The sequence below is a fragment of the Mytilus galloprovincialis genome, chromosome 12 (genome assembly GCF_965363235.1).
Source record: "Mytilus galloprovincialis chromosome 12, xbMytGall1.hap1.1, whole genome shotgun sequence".
Classification (NCBI taxonomy): domain Eukaryota; kingdom Metazoa; phylum Mollusca; class Bivalvia; order Mytilida; family Mytilidae; genus Mytilus; species Mytilus galloprovincialis.
Genome location: NC_134849.1, coordinates 61,606,808 through 61,624,656, shown reverse-complemented (window position 1 = coordinate 61,624,656; position 17,849 = coordinate 61,606,808). Strand labels below are relative to the sequence as shown.

The 17,849-nt window shown below is 33.1% G+C and overlaps 1 protein-coding gene across 1 annotated transcript in view; it reads right to left on the bottom strand.

The window, feature by feature from the left end:
• LOC143054481 (uncharacterized) overlaps positions 1–17,849 on the bottom strand; it is an 89,728-nt gene that overhangs the window by 27,935 nt on the left and 43,944 nt on the right. Inside the window, exons 11-12 of the mRNA XM_076227504.1 lie at positions 6,531–6,552; positions 1,631–1,849 (exon numbers count right to left, since the gene is read on the bottom strand). Of these exons, the coding sequence (XP_076083619.1) occupies positions 1,631–1,849; positions 6,531–6,552 (241 nt within the window). The remainder of the gene's footprint in view (positions 1–1,630; positions 1,850–6,530; positions 6,553–17,849) is intronic.

The window sequence follows — 17,849 nt, the reverse complement described above, 5'->3', positions numbered from 1 at the left end:
ATCCACGAACATTGGTATAAACCATAATAAAATAATCCACAGTACATACAAACTAGATAAACTTTGATATATTTATACTATATAGTCAAATAGTCACTCAATGTAACTGAAAAACTGACATCAGCAGCAGACCTGTTTTTCATCATTGAAACAGGAAAACCTTTTTTTTTCAAAACTGATGTGTCATGAATACATATGAGACAACTACTCAGTAAAGTGCAGTTGACCAGATTTTAAAAAAGGTCCTAAAACCAGTGAAACAAAGGAAACCGACAACCTTATTAATGAAAAAATAATTAATGAAAAAACAGATGTAACAGTAAGCAACCAACACCAACCCTGCATTGCAGTATTAGGACAGGCACCAGTCAGGGGTATTACTTATTCAAGTAATTTTTATTTATTTGAAGAAGTTAAAAAAAATATACAAATATAAGTAAATTTGTAGGATACTTCTACAAGTGAAATTTATTTACTTGTATAGGTAAAAAAAATGGCTTAGCTATGTCCCTTAGATATTCAGAATTTTTCACTTGTATAAGTAAAAAAGTCATCCTTTCTTCTTTTCTTGAATTCTTAAGATTTCTTTGCTCTAATAGAATTTTAAATTGTGTACCCTTTATAGATGTCTTTACTAAGGCCAAATAAAAATATATGTGTGGTTCCAGTAACCCGACCGACCCTAGTTAAAACCCCCTGACCCTAGAACTTTTTTTTTCATTTCTGAAAAATAAATTTTCAAACGATAAAATTTTGTGGATTGTGAATTAAAATAATTAAATTCATAGATTTCTGTCATCTGAATTTCCATCACAAATATCTGTTATGGCTCAAATGCAACAATTCATAACAGAATGCAACAAAATTAACTAAAAACGTATCATGACTGTTTATTTTACAACCAAACACATGTAAAAATGGTGGACTTCCGGTTGGGGCGTGTATAATACCGGAAACAGTTTGGTAAACACACGATTTTTTTCCGGATTTTGACATTCACCTACCGACCCTATTTTTTAAAAGTATGTAACTGGAACCACACATATATTTTTATTTGGCCTAATCATTTATGTGTAATTTCATGGACAATGAAAATCCCATCTGTCTGTTATCTTCATAACACTGCTCATTTACAAGCCCTAAAGGAGCAATTTTTGAAGGCCTTGTGCAAATATACAAGATATTTGCTCAATCAGTTCTTTGTTGAATTAATGAGATGAAACATTGAACTTTAATAAAAAAAAAAAATGAGCAAACCTGGGAAAAATCATTAAAGGCATGATTTTACATCTCAAAACTTGAGGATTTTTGTGGGATTGTAAGAAAAATTTACTTATACAAGTAAATTTTTCAGAAAATTAAGGGGAAATTATTCAAACATTATTTATTTAATTATATTTGTACATTTTTTTTATTTCTTCAAGTAAATAAAATTAACTTGTACAAGTAGTACCCCTGACCGACACAGAATGTTTGGGATAAGGATTGAATGTCATACGACAAAAAAATCTGATTTTGACCATTTCTTTACAAAATAGAGCTTTTGTACATCTACCTGCAAAACAAGACTGCATGTTCATTATTATAAATTTAATATTAAAACCATATATATGTAAATATGCATTCTTACCTGGATCAATCATGATCCAGTTTCTTGTCTCTATATCAAGTCCACAGCGACCTTCAACGAGGGAAATGCCATCAGTGGCTTGTCGCCCTTCTGGAACATTATCCCCAACTAAAAGCTTGACTAGACTTGATTTCCCAGTAGCGAACTGGCCGGTTACCATGCAGCGCATGTCAAACGATTGGTAGATTCCGCTGCCAAGCAGTTTGTTCAACATAGAATCTATTAATAAAAATTTCCTAAATGGTTAATTATTGATGTTTTGCTGATGTCTAACAAATATGTGCTTACACATTAGGAATAGTGACTACGTAGTATTATAATATTCTTCAGCAATAAGGAATATCTGGGTTTTTTCTTCTAACCTGCAATCCAGTTTTAAACTGTTTATAGTTAAAGGAGAATAATTGCAATATGAAATTTTAGACATCAGTTTGATTTAAAGTAAATTACATATGAATATATACTATGTTGTTCATGAATTTCCATGAAAGATAATTTAAGTCATAGATTAGATTTCAATTTCATAAATTTTGCATCATGCATACTGTTGCCTTCATAGACCAGATGCTCCGCAAGGCGCAGCTTTATACGACCACAGAGTTTGAACCCTGAACATTGGGGCAAGTATGGACACAACATTCAAGCTTTATAGAGCTCTGAATTTGGATTGTGATTAAATAGTTGACACAACACAGGTTTCTGACACATAATGAATGTGGTCTAAGAACTTAAACTTAAAAACTTTAAATTTTAAATTGGACATTAACTATTATAATATTATGGTCCAATATCCAAAATCAAAATACATGGTTGGATTCAGTTTATCAAAGAACCCCAAGAATTCTATTTTTAATGAAATCAAATAAAGTTCAATTTTGGACATTTATACTTCAATGTGGACCAATTTGATAACCGGGCCCAAACATAAAAAATCTAAATAAAATTGAGAATGGAAATGGGGAATGTGTCAAAGAGACATGTACAACAGCCCGACCATAGAAAAAACAACAGCAGAAGGTCACCAACAGGTCTTCGATGTAGCAAGAAATTCCCGCACTGACTTGGGACAGACGCAAAAATGTGGCAGGGTTAAACATGTTTATGAGATCTCAACCCTCCCTCTATACCTCTAGCCAATATAGAAAAGTAAACGCATAACAATACGCACATTTAAAATTCAATCAAGAGAAGTCCGAGTCTGATGTCAGAAGATGTAACCAAAGAAAATAAACAAAATGACAATAATACATAAATAACAACAGACTACAAGCAGTTAACTGACATGCCAGCTCCAGACTTCAATAAAACTGATTGAAAGATTGTGATTTCATCATATGAATATCAGGCACAATCCCTCCTGTTAGGGGTTTAGTATCATACCATCATAACATATATGAGAAGAACATAAGCCGTGTCATGCCAACAACTGGTTAGAATAAGCATATATCCCATATATACAATTTTTGTTGAAATCAAACCAAGTTTAATTTTGGACCCCAATTTGGACCAACTTGATAACTGGGCCTATAATCAAAAATCTAGGTACATGTTTAGATTCAGCATATCAAAGAACCCCAAGGATTCAATTTTTGTTGAAATCAAACAAACTTTAATTTTGGACAACGATTTGGAACAACTTGAAAACTGAGCCAATAATCAAAAATCTAAGTACATGTTTAGAATGTTATTAAGAAGGGATATAATTACGATACTGTTGTCAAGTCATTAAAGATTGCATATTTTGGCGTTAATATTGAGTCACTGATAAGGTCTTTGCGTCGGAACTAAACACATTTATTCTAAAAACAGTTGTTGGCATGACACGGGTTATGTTCTTCTCATATATGTTATGATGGTATGATACTAAACCCCTAATGGGAAGGATTGTGCCTGATGTACATATGATGAAATCATAATCTTTCAGTCAGTTTAATTGAAGTCTTGAGCTGGCATGTCAGTTAACTGCTAGTAGTCTGTTGTTATTTATGTATTATTGTCATTTTGTTTATTTTCTTTGGTTACATCTTCTGACATCAGACTCGGACTTCTCTTGAACTGAATTTTAATGTGCGTATTGTTATGCGTTTACTTTTCTACATTGGTTAGAGGTATAGAGGGAGGGTTGAGATCTCACAAACATGTTTAACCCCACCGCATTTTTGCGCCTGTCCCAAGTCAGGAGCCTCTGGCCTTTGTTAGTCTTGTATTATTTTAATTTTAGTTTCTTGTGTACAATTTGGAAATTAGTATGGCGTTCATTATCACTGAACTAGTATATATTTGTTTAGGGGCTAGCTGAAGGACGCCTCCGGGTGCGGGAATTTCTCGCTACATTGAAGACCTGTTGGTGACCTTCTGCTGTTGTTTTTTATTTGGTCGGGTTGTTGTCTCTTTGACACATTCCCCATTTCCATTCTCAATTTTATTAGATTCAGCATATCAAAGAACCCCAAGAATTCATTTTTTGTTAAAATCAAACAAAGTTTCATTTTGGACCCTTTGGACCTTAATGTAGACCAATTTGAAAATGGGACCAAAAATCAAGAATCTACATACACAGTTAGATTCGGCATATCAAAAAACCCCAGTTATTCAATTTTTGATGAAATCAAACAAAGTTTAATTTTGGACCCTATGGACCCCTTATTCCTAAACTGTTGGGACAAAAACTCCCAAAATCAATCCTTCCTTTTATGGGCATAAACCTTGTGTTTAAATTTCATAGATTTTTATTTACTTATACTTAAGTTATGGTTCAAAAACCAAGAAAAATGCTTATTTTGGCCCCTTTTTCCTAAACTGTTGGGACCTCAACTCCAAAAATCAATCCCAACCTTCCCTTCATATTCATAAACCTTGTGTTTAAATTTCATAGATTTCTATTAACTTATACTAAAGTTATTGTGCGAAAACCAAGAATAATGCTTATTTGAGCCCTTTTTTTGCCCCTTACTCCTAAACTGTTAGGTCCAAAACTCCCAAAATCAATCCCAACCTTTCTTTGTGGTCATAAACCTTGTGTCAAAATTTCATAGATTTCTATTCATTTAAACTAAAGTTATAGTGCAAAAACCAAAAATTGCTTATTTTGGCCCCTTTTTCCTAAACTGTTGGGACCTCAACTCCAAAAATCAATCCCAACCTTTCTTTTATGGTCATAAACTATGTGTTTAAATTTCATAGATTTCTTTTTACTTATACGAAAGTTATAGTGCGAAAACCAAAAGTCTTTGGACGCCGACGACGACGACGCCATTGGTATACCAATATACGACCAAAAAATTTTCAATGTTTGCGGTCGTATAAAAAGAACAGTTCTTATCCAACATGTTGTACATATTCATCTGTCCAAGTGCAATAAAGAGCTGTGATATAAGCCCATAATACGCTCGTTGCACTTTTAGCTTGTCTTTATGATTTACATGATTTTTTTAAAAGAATAAATTTCTTTGGCCGTTTAGGACATTTTTGTCACAAAGAAAATTTCCACAACTGTAAAACATTAAATCAGAAATTATATAAAAAACATAAGGGTCCTAAGTTCAATAGATATGCACAAGTCACCATTGTTTTTGATTTATTATCTGAAAAACTGGAAAAAACCTAATTTTTTTAAGTATAAGACTGCATAACCAGTCAGAGCTCAGACATAAACAAGTCGATTTTTGTTTTCGACTTATAGAAGTCAAAACATGTATTTATCATAAAAATGTGTTTTCAATTTTAGACTTATCTAAGTCAGAAAATGACAGACTTGTTTAGGTCTATTTATGTTGATGAAAAAACTTAATTTCACTTGGTGGCCAAACTACACCACATATGACAGCAAAACCCTGTCTGAGAGTTCACAAGGACTTGAGTTATCTATATTTAATTTTCTAATTGAACATCCTCACTAAACACAGATGTTTCACCTCATTAAGTGTGGTTCCAGGTGGTTACATTGTAAGGTTAATTAACATTATCTCCGATTTTTTAGACTCTCATTCATATTTTTCTTTAGAAGACAAAACATTGTCTTTCAATGTTGTCATTATTTGATTTAGATGCATGACCTCCTTATAAATATGCGTGGGTCTTGAAGTTTACCAATTTTGATCACTTATCGACTCGTAGAAGTCCTTATTTGCAACTTTTTGATTCTGGTCAATTATTTCTTGCTTAACAATATTTGACTTATTAAAGTCGTATTTTGTCTTGCATTAAAGGGAGACAAATCCTAAAACTTACAAATTTAGACCTCTATGAGTCAAAAGCAGATTCAGACTTATTTATGTCTGAGCTCTGACTGATAACACCAAAAATTTTAAATCTGCAATTTATTCAAATTAAAAGGGATCTTTCATCAAAAGATGTAAATGATTCACCAAAGTTTCATACAAGTTGGTGAAAGTGTTTTTGAGTTGTTGTCCAAAAACTGGAAAATCCCCCTTTTTTAAGGATAACACTTCATCATGGAAACGAAAAATCTGAAATTTAAAAAAATCGAAAGGGAGCTTACGACAATATATATTAACAGTTCAACAAAGTTTCATCAAAGTTGGTTGAAGCCTTTTTTAGTAATTGTCGGAAGTGTGGACAATGGACGGACGGACAACGGTATACCATAATACGTCGTTGCGGGCATATAAAAACTGCAACAGATCTTCTTCGAGACAAAATACCCCAGCTTGTAAATTAAGATTCATTTTCAATTTCTTAAAATATATCAACTCAAAAACGGTGATCCAAAATTGGCACTATGTCTGTGTGTTTTGGTAAAAAGTATTGTGTATGAAGTTCACATTATATGGTCGAGGAACACTTTATTCAAGAAATATTATATTTACATATATATTGTGTTCATTAGTAACACTAAATACGTAATGTGTGAAATCTAATAATGAAATAAAGAAAATACCTTTCGTCCTTAGTACTGCAGCCTGAAAAAGAGGGATATGTATTGAGTGTATATCACGAAACTTGTAGAAATGTTAAAGATTAAAAAATAACACCCATATCGTACAAAATCTGTAATGAAAAACAAATCGATTGATTTATATTTGGTGTCAAATGTCACTTTCTGACCTATTCATGCTATTAGCAAAATTACAATGGGATATATACAACATAATATAAAATATTAAAACTTTTAAGTATAAATATTAAAACTTTTAAGTATAGACAGAAATGGATTGTCTTTACTTGTTTTATCCACACACAAAAAAATCCATAACCACATGATGAGACTTGAAGATAAATAACTTCAACAAAAGTACTGTTCCTTCTCATTTGATCTTGTTTCACGCTAGTAACATCAGAGACTGAACATATCTACAGCCAAGGTTAGTACTTGACTATAATGGATTGTGGGTCAGCCTTCACTTGAACAAACTAGCCTTTGGATTAGCACTTCAAAAAACAAGCTTAAGCTCTAAAAAGCCTGTTTTGCTCACCTTGGTGCATATTCAGCATGTTTGCAAAAGTATGAATAATTCGAAATACTAAGGATTTTCTTATCCCAGGCTTTGACAACAATTTAACAAAGTACATCCTACAACATTGTATACAATAATAGAACTCAACATGCTCAAGAAAAAGAGTCTATATTATGTTGATCTTGAATTGCTGTTATGTAGTCTATTTAGTTGCTCTCTATCTTCTTCAGTTTATTTGCTCAAAACACAAAAGAGGGTAAAAATAATCCTCATTTAACAACACGACGGGTGTCACATGTGGAGCAGGATCTGCTTACCCTTCCAGAGCACCTGAGGGACGAAAAATACCAGAGGAACAGTCAAACTCATGAATCGAAAATAAACTAACAACGTCATGGCTAAAAAATAAAAAGGACAAACAGAAAAACAATAGTACACATGACACATCATAGAAAACTAAAGAATAAGTAACACGAACCCCACCAAAAACTGGGGTGAACTCAGGTGTTCCGGTAAATAGTCTAATTCAGTAGGTCACATTCATGAAAGGGAAGGGGATTGTAGTTGCAGCGTAAGGAACATATCCGATATCATCTACGAAACGGTTATTCCATAACCGTCAACCAACTCATGATGGCGTCCGTCACAATTTGAGAGGTGAAATCATCTCTTTTGTAGTAAAGTTTTGTTTTCAACCGACCCTCATTGTCAATTTCTAAATGTAAATCAAGATATGAGGCGACTTAACTGTATCAGTTGTATCCTTTATCTCTAGTTCGATGGGAGAGATGCGTTCAACATAGTTACCAAATTTTGAATTATTTAGTGAGAGAACATCATCTATATAGCGGAAAGTAAAGTTAAAGGATATTGCTAACCAGGGATGGGCACGATTACTGACAAATGTAATCGATTAATAATCCATTACATGAAGGATTTTTGTGTAATCGATAATCGATTACTCTGATTTTTGTATGTAATCGATTGCAATCTATTACTTTATTAAAAGTAATTACATTACTTTTCGATTACTGTCAATAACATGCTTAATTTTTTTTTTTTATATTAATAAAGTAAGTTTAAACACAATTATGTTGCTCAATGTTTGTATAGAGGAAATTTAGAACTTTACCAAATACAGCATTTAGTCTTTTAGTAAAAAAATTATACTGGACACATAGGGAATTCTCAAAAAAACGCTTTATATCAAACCTACAAGCATAATTCTTGTTTCACGTTAAACAGTAGATTTGTATCTTTCAAATATATGTTCATGAGTTTAAGGCTCATATTGATTTGATCTTTAAAAATATGATTTATTTCATTCCCGCCAAAAATTAAACGTAAAACTGGAAAACGTTCCCAGTATTAAAAAATATCTACCAGTGATTTCTTCATAAAAATTTAAAGAAGGAAAGTGCCATATGTTCTCTTCAAAATAAAGCAAAAAAAGTGTATGTCACCGACCTTTCAAAAAAGTTATGAGTAATTTTCATGTTTTTTTCTCGGTCATTTTGAAGAAAAGAGTTGTCTTTCTTTAGAACATTGCATCTGACATCCTTGCTGGCGCACTATTTTAAAAAAAAATTGCAATTTGACGTTTGAAACCCACATTGAAATTTCCAAGAATAACAACTATATTCACCTACTTTATTATCCGTTTATACTAGAGATTAAGCATGTATCAGTTTCAAATCTTTATGATGTTGTGGCCACACAATATAGACCTTCCAGGGATGATTCCACTATATAGTTTAGGGCCGCTCAACGGCCCTTAAATCGACCAGCGGCCCTTAAATCGGCCAGCGGCCCAAAAAAATGTACATGAAAATGAATTCCCAATTCAGGAAAATAAAATAAAAATCGATATTTCCGGAAAAGTTTCTCTCACTGATTAAGGCAACTATAATTTTTCATAGTTTGTAACAACGATTTAATTATGTCAACATGTGGCAAACAATTTTAGCAGCCGAATTCAATTGATTAATATGTTATGGGAGTATTCGATCTTGTAAAAGCAGATCGCCCAGCAGGTTGATAAAATTGGGTGTCAAAGCAGACCTCGGCAGAGAGCAAATTTAAATTTTGATATAACATTGATGGATAAAGTTTAATGGTCATCGATCTCGTAAAAGCAGATCGCCCAGCAGAGCCGGTTATATAATATGATGAAAACTTGTTTTATAAAAGAAATTATTTCCTCAAAAGACAAAAGTTTGAGCGTTTTTTGAAAATAATGTTGATGATAGACCATTCATTAAATACGATGTCATCATTATGGAACTATTTCAAAAGTTTTGAATATGATCCAAATAATTTTAAAGAACACTGGTTCAATGCTTTAAATATTTTATCAATTAAGTATATGAACTTTTGTAATTGCTTTTCTGAATTCGACAATTGACCAGTTCAATTTGAAATCCATTTAAATCAAGGTAAATTTATAGAGATGACCTGCTGTGGAAAAAATACCCGACGAATGATTTTTTTCAGTGGTTTATGTTAGCTGAAATATATTTTTTTGTAATAGGCCTACGTAACTATAGCTTAGATGATAGACTAGCAATGACTAGCAGACTAGTGCATCATGTTCAATGATATTCATGTAATAACAGTACCCCATCCATAATTATTCAAAATGTTACAACTTACATGAACATCAGTGTACAGGTTAAACTTAATAATATACATTTTGCGTTTTTACAGGAAAATAATGTTATTTCGTCTTAGACTTTATGCTTAAAAAATTCCCAAATAGAATAAAAATTCCCAATTTGATGTTCTAGGGACCCATTTGAAAACACCTGGAATCATCACTGCCTTCAGAAACACCATCCGCCGGATTGGAAAATTGTTTGAAATAACCTTTCACGCCGCTTTTGTATTGAAAGTCTGTTTTTGTCCTCTATCCCACATAAGCAACATTATTGAAAACAAGAATGTGTCCTCAGTACACGAATGCCCCACTCGCACTATCATTTTCTATGTTCAGTGGACCGTGAAATTGGGGTAAAATCTCTAATTTGGCATTAAAATTAGAAAGATCATATCATAGGGAACATGTGTACCAAGTTTGAAGTCGATTGGACTTCAACTTCATCCAAAACTACCTCGACCAAAAACTTTAACCTGAAGCGGGACAGACGGACGAACGAACGAACGGACGGACGAACGGACGCACAGACCAGAAAACATAATGCCCCTCTACTATCGTAGGTGGGGCATAATAAAAATAGAAATGAAAGATGGTACTGGTTAACTTACAGAGTATTTGAATATACCAGACTAGATGTGCTTGTTTCTTTTTCGCGTCAATTTCAGAAGTTTGCCGTAACGAACCCATTCGGTACTGTTGAAAGACGGACATACAAAAGCATGGACGGAGTTCTTTATACCATTATTTTTCCTGACTAAGACGAACGATTAGAAATTATTGCATCGAGTTTGTGAATTTAGAATATTTAAAATTAAGATATAAGGAAATTAAATTATAGGTATAATATATGAATGAAAGTTTTGATTCTAAAACGTTATACATCTATCTTAAAATACAATCCTTTTATTAGACATGTTACGAAAAGGTATATTCTCGATGCTGAGGTTGACAAATTAGACTTTAAATTTGGGGATAGTGTCAAAACATTGATTATAGATTTAAACAGGTAAATTTTAAATCCTGTGCGTCTTGGTTAATTCAAATCACACTTATCTAGAACATCATTATGTAACATCATATATGACAATTGCTTTTGTGATATCATTGCTGGCCATCACAAGACATGAAAGGTGTACACGTGCAGGAGTGGGTTGATTAGAAAAGGGGGGACTGAGAGTTTTACAAGTTCATTCTATTCTAGATTGATAATGTATACATATAGTGAGCCTTTTAGATAGTAGTTTTATTGTTGTATTACAGTTCCTACAGTCTGTTTTTTTTTTCTCTTGAGTATTTCCAAGCGCTGTATAGCGTGTTCGACTTTTAATATACCCGTTACTCTGATATACTCAAATTAATTTCTTTACATTTTCTTCTTTCTGCTCGTGGTTTAGCTCTTTCTTGATGGCGTCTGTATGGGACAACGAGGGGCGAAAACAAAATTCTTGTTCAATAAAAGGCAATAGATTATTATGTTGGGCATCATTTTGGTGTCCTAGTAAAACACTTCGAAGAAATCATATATGATTTCTGTTGTCCACAATCACTTTTGTATGAATGCAATGTCTGTGTCTGTGTCCGGAGTATTTGTTCTCGAGGCTCTGTCTGTGGTCTGTTAATGGCATGATAGCTTCTGTTGATTGCAGCTAACGCTGTGGGTAATGTTTGCCACTGTGTGACCCATCGCGTAGTTGGCGCCAACTTTCTTCGGTTTGCCAATAATTATTTGGGGCATATATTTTCCAAAGAATTGGAATCATGGCATTTATTTGTGCACTGGCAGCATGAATAGAAACGTCAAAGAGTAAAGGCAGCATTGCATAGCAAAGATAGCTTCTCAACTACAAAATTACCATCATTTGACGGTTGGTTGGAGAAAGTTTATGTTGTCGTCCTGGGATATGCTCGTGTATACTATGTCCAATTACGCCTAACATTTCTGGTATCACAAACCTCTCATCGTTATGACAATGCATGAAATATCTGCCACTGGATGCTAAGAAACCAACAATCAATCTATCATAAACCCCTTATTAAGAAAAAACAAATTGAGCTGAAACTGTTTACATTAAGACAAAGTTGGAAGGAAATACATGCCTTCGCAGCAATTTGACCGGGAGTAAATTTTCTAAAACTATAATGCAACATGTTTCAAGATGAAATTGTATAATAATCGGGATTTAGGTGTTTTAAAATAAACATACCCCGTTATATAAAAATTTAGGTGGCAAACAACTGGATCAAAATACATACACTCCTTTGTTTCCTTTCATAACTATATATAAAAATTACCGTTACATATATATTCACGAGTAGGTATAAAACAGATTATAATACTTAGATTATTTGCAAGGTCTATTCATTTATTTTTTATATTTCTGTTATTGAATATTCGTTCCATACGGAATTGCCTCCAAAAGTATCAATGCAGTTTTTAAATAATATTCAATGCATACACAGTTAATCGTTTTTGTGTTTTGAAAAAGTCCCCACATTTAAAGTGTAATTTGTCAACCTCAGCGACGTGAATATACCTTTTTGTAACATGTCTAGTACTACCTCATGTGTTTTCAATAAACGAGACAGTAAATATAAAATTTAAAAAAAGTTTTTGATTCAAAAATTAATTTAGAAATAATTTTCTGTTGAAAACTACAAAGTAAGATTTCTCCAACAGGATAAAATATAATAAATCTAAATTGCTCATTTTGGAAATTAAAACAAAGAAAAGGCTTTTGCAGGCATTGAAAATTGAAATTTGTTTTCAATCTTTCCAGTCACATTTGTAGCTAAATGAAAGGGAGTGATTTTATGTAAGATATTATTCTTGGAGCAATTGTTTTTGGCATAAGTTAAATTTACAACAATTTAGTTTTAAACATCTAAAATTTTGATTTTAATTCACATTCGCTGAGTATTAGTTTTATTAATATGTTTTGCCTTACAGCTAATTTCCTAATGCTTGTAGGGTAAAACTTTGGTTTGCTTTCTTGCTTTGTTTGTATAAATGTTTATTCAAGCTCTGTAATTAAGATTGATATCTTTATATATAGGTATGTAAACCTGTATATATGCTATTTAATTGAATTGGACATTATCAAAATATAACAATACAAAATATACAAACAAAGCAAGCAGGCAAACCAAAGTGTTGATCTACATACATTAGGAAATTAGCTGTAAGCTTCAGTGAGATTAGAAAATGTTGATAATTTCTCCTAAAGACAATTTGAAATGAAACAAATGACAAACAAAATGACCCTTTGTCATCATTTTATTTTTACTATAAGATTTTGTCAAATAAGCAGTATAAATAAATTTTAACTTCATTGCAAGATCGGACATTATTTTATGAGAATCATCCAGACATCAGTTACATGCATGCACATGTTGCCAGTATGTCAAAACTTTTAGGAATAATTGATTTTCGGCCTAACCTTGTGAATACACAATTTAAAAAAAAATAATTAAAAATGACACTAGAATTAGAAGGATCATTGCATAATCATCATGTTTACTAAGTTTTAAGTTGATAGGACTTCAATTTCGTCAAAAACTGCCTTGACCAAAAACTGTAACCAAAAACTTTAACCTGAAGCGGGACAGACGGATGAACGAACGGACGCTCAGAACATAATGACCATAAATCGGGCATAAAAAAACTTTCACCTAACCTGTACACAATCGGCGCAAACGAAAGACAAAATCTACGCAAGTAAAAGAATAAAAAAAAATGAAATGCAGAACGGCGCAAATGCAAAAAGTCGAAATCAAAATTTATATTGTATTATTTTTATTAGAACGAAGGTTAAATATAGTGTAGTATCTTATGTGTCCATTTGTGTTAAATTTCCACAGGATATTAAAGTAGCGTGACGCATAATAGTTCCTCTTTTCGTTGGAATCCCAGAAAATGCGAAATAAGACGTTATAATTTGACATTTTTTCATTGCTAGAAACAACGTCATAGAGCTTTTATGTCACTACCAAGTTGCGTTAGTTGATGCGCATAAACAATAGGCTGTTTGGTCTTTAAGCCATGTTGGCCTTTCTTTGTTGGCAGGCGGGGTCATCGGATACATTTTTTAGATACCCAATGACGATTTGGGGCATGTATGGGTAAATTTGGCCCAGTAGTTTGAGAGAAGATTTTTGTAAAAGTCAAGATGAAGATGGGTCGATGAGGGAAGACGGACGATATACGAAGGACGCCAAGTGATAAGAAATGCTAACTTGACCCTTTGGCCAAAGCGCAAAAACTTAACATTGACCAAAAAATGAGGTCAAGATCAGATGAAACCTGCCAGACTGACATGTTCCCATTTTAAGCATTCCATACACCAAATATAGTTGACCTACTGCTCATAGTATTTGAGAAAAGACATAATCACGTAATTTTAACCGATCCATGAAATAAATTTGAGGTCAGGTGCATGGACCCTGTCTGACTGTCATGAAGATATTGTAAGGAACCCATATACATGATATAGTTATAATATTAATCAGTGACATTCAAATGACCAAAACACTCTATTTTTTCGCAAGAAATCGCTGAACCAAGAAATTGAGGTCAAGGACAATGAACATGTAAATGATCAAAAACTTTGAATCATAAGATATCTGCATACAAGTTATATATAAAGCCTCCGTGTCTACTACCTTCTGAAATATAAAGCTTTATACAAATAGTTTAAGCTGCCGCCAGAAAGTAATAAATGAAAACAACATTTTAATAGTTTCATGCATCTGAAGCTTTTTTTTTATTTATCTTCATCAGGAACTGCTATGTCTCACTGTCTCACATATTGGAACTTTCTCGCAGGCTAGACAAAAATGCCCTATTAAATAATGAGCATACGTTAACATCTATACTTAAATCTATTCCGGTATATCAGAAAGAAACTGAACATTAACATGGGGAAAAAAGAGCATGACACATCCCATTATCAAACTGACTTCATCTGTACATTTTAGTTTCTTGTGTACAATTTTGAGTTTAGAATGGCGTTCATTATCACTGACCTAGTATATATATTTGTTTAGGGGCTAACTGAAGGACGCCTCCGGGTCACGGAATTTCCTGCTGCATGGAAGACCTGTTGGTGACCTTCTGCTGTTGTTTGCTCTATGGTCAGGTTGCTGTCTCTTTGACACATTCCCCATTTCCATTCTCAATTTTATACTTAATGTATAATGATTAAATAACATGGAGAATGAAAATAAAGAGCATGAAATATGCCATAACTTATTTCATATGTATATATACTAAATGTTTTATCATGTACCTAACAGACAGTGTTCAGTGCTACTGCTGGATATGGAATCGTCTACCTAAAAGACTGTGTTTAGCACCAATGCTGGTTATGATTAAGTTATCAAAGGTACCAGGATTATAGTTTTATACGGCAGACACGCGTTTCGTCTACATATGACTCATCAGTGGCGCTCAGATATCATCTACCTAACAGACTATGTTTAGTACCATTGCTAGTAAGGAAATAATCTACCTAAAAGACAGTGTTTAGTACCACTACTGGTAATGATATCATTCACCTATCAGACTATGTTTAGTACTACTGCTGATAATGGTATTATTTACCCAACAGACTGTACTTGGTACCAATGCTGGAAATTGTATCCTCTACCTAACAGACTACCTAACAAACTGTGTCCAGCACTACTGTTTGTAATGCTATCATCATACTAACATACTGTGTTAAGTACCACTACTGGTAAAGGTATAATCTACCTAACAGATAGTATTTAGTACCGCCACTGGTAAAGGTATCATCTACCTAACAGACTGTGTTTAGTAGCACTGCTGGTAAAGGTATCATCTACCTAACAGATAGTGTTAAGTACCTCTACTGGTTTTGGTATCATCTTCTTAACAGACCGTGTTTAGTACGACTGCTGGTAAGGGTATCATCTACCTATTAGACTGTGTTTAGTACCACTACTGGTAATGGTATCATCTACCTAACAGACTGTGTTTAGTATCAATACTGGTAATGATATCATCTACCTAACAGACAGTGTTTAGTACCACTACTGGTAATGGTATCATCTACCTAAAATACAGTGTTTAGAACCACTGCTGGTAAGGGTATCATCTACCTAACAGACAGTGTTTAGTATCACTACTGGTAAGGGTATCATCTACCAAACAGACTGTGTTTAGAACAACTGCTGGTAAGGGTATCATCTACCTAACAGACAGTGTTTAGTATCACTACTGGTAAGGGTATCATCTACCAAACAGACTGTGTTTAGAACCACTGCTGGTAAGGGTATCATCTACCTAACAGACAGTGTTTAGTATCACTACTGGTAAGGGTATCATCTACCAAACAGACTGTGTTTAGAACCACTGCTGGTAAGGGTATCGTCTACCTAACAGACTGTGTTTAGTACTACTGCTGGTAATGGTAGCATCTAACTGACAGACTGTGTTTAGTAGCACTACTGGTAAGGGTATCATTTACCTAACAGATAGTGTTTAGTGCCACTGCTGGTAATGGTATCATCTACCTTACAGACTGTGTTTAGTACCACTGCTGGTAATGGTATCATCTACCTAACATACAGTGTTAAGTACCACTGCTGGTAATAGTATCATTCACTTTACAGACTGTGTTTAGTACCACTGCTGGTAAAGGTGTCATCTACCTAACAGACTGTGTTTAGTACCACTGCTGGTACGGGTATCATCTACCTAACATACTGTGTTAAGTATCACTGCTGCTAAGGCCACCATCTTCTTGACAATATGAAGTACCAATGTAGGTAAGGGTATTATATACTGTATAGCGGTTTTTTTTCATGGGTGTAAAATATCTTGATTAAGGGGCAACAATGTATACAAATGGTTTTGGCGGATTCATAATTCTCAATTCAATCTTTTGACTGAAATGGTTGCAGTTAAAAATGTCAATCAAACAATTGACTATTGTTATGATTTAATTGTTTTTTTGTTTTTTTTTATTCACTTTAATGACACCTTATTTATTGATTATATCTTGATGCAGTTAATCAAAAGAATACCAGTATCTTCAATATTTGTCACAGGTGTACAAACTACAGTTGATTAGTTTCGAAATTAAGCGGACCTTTGATGTACTAACTAGGTTGTAAAATTATTTAGAAATTTGGCACTTATTCACATGATTAATAAAGATATAAAAGAACAGAGTTCCTATGTCTCCCGCGTTGCACATACTTTACATTTTCAAGGGTCATATCTATGTTTAAAAAAAGTCTATCGTCCACCCTTATAGAATTTGTCTGAGATATTGCTGATAGTAACCTATACTATAAGTTTGATAAATATCTGGCAAGAATTGTACCCATAAGAGCACTAACGAAGCCATTTTCCATAAATTTATATTCCAAATGGCATAACTCTTTTAAAAAAAGTCAATCATTAATAAATATATTACTTGTCCGAGAAATTGCTGATATTAACCTATAGTATAAGTTTTATAAAAATCTGTCAAGAATTGTTCCCATGAGAATACTGACGAGGCCATCTACCATAAATCTAATATTTCCAAGAGGCATACACTCTTTATAAAAAGTCGATTGTCCACAATTATATAACTTTTCTAAGATAGTGTTGATATGTACCTATTGTATAAGTTTTATAAAAAATCGGGCAAAAATTATACCCGGGAGAGCACTTATGAGGCCATTTACCATGAATTTAATATATCCAAGAGACATAACTCTTTTCAAAAAAGTTGATTGGACACCATTATAGAACTTGTCCGAGTTACTACTGATATTAACTTATAGTATAAGTTTTATTAAAATCTGGCAATAATGGTACCCGTAAGAGCGCTAACAAGGCCATTTTCAATAAATTTAATATTTCCATGGGGCATAGCTCTTTTAAAAAAAGTCGATCGGACATCATTATATAACTTGTCTGAGATATTGCTGATATTAACCTATAGTATAAGTTTTATAACAAATGTGGCAATATCGGTACCAGGAAGAGGGCTTACAAGGCCATTTTCAATAAATTTAATATTTCCAAGAGGCATAACTCTTTTCAAAAAAGTTGATCGGACACCATTATAGAACTTGTCCGAGATACTACATATATTAACCTATATTATAAGTTTTATTAAAATCTGGCAATAAT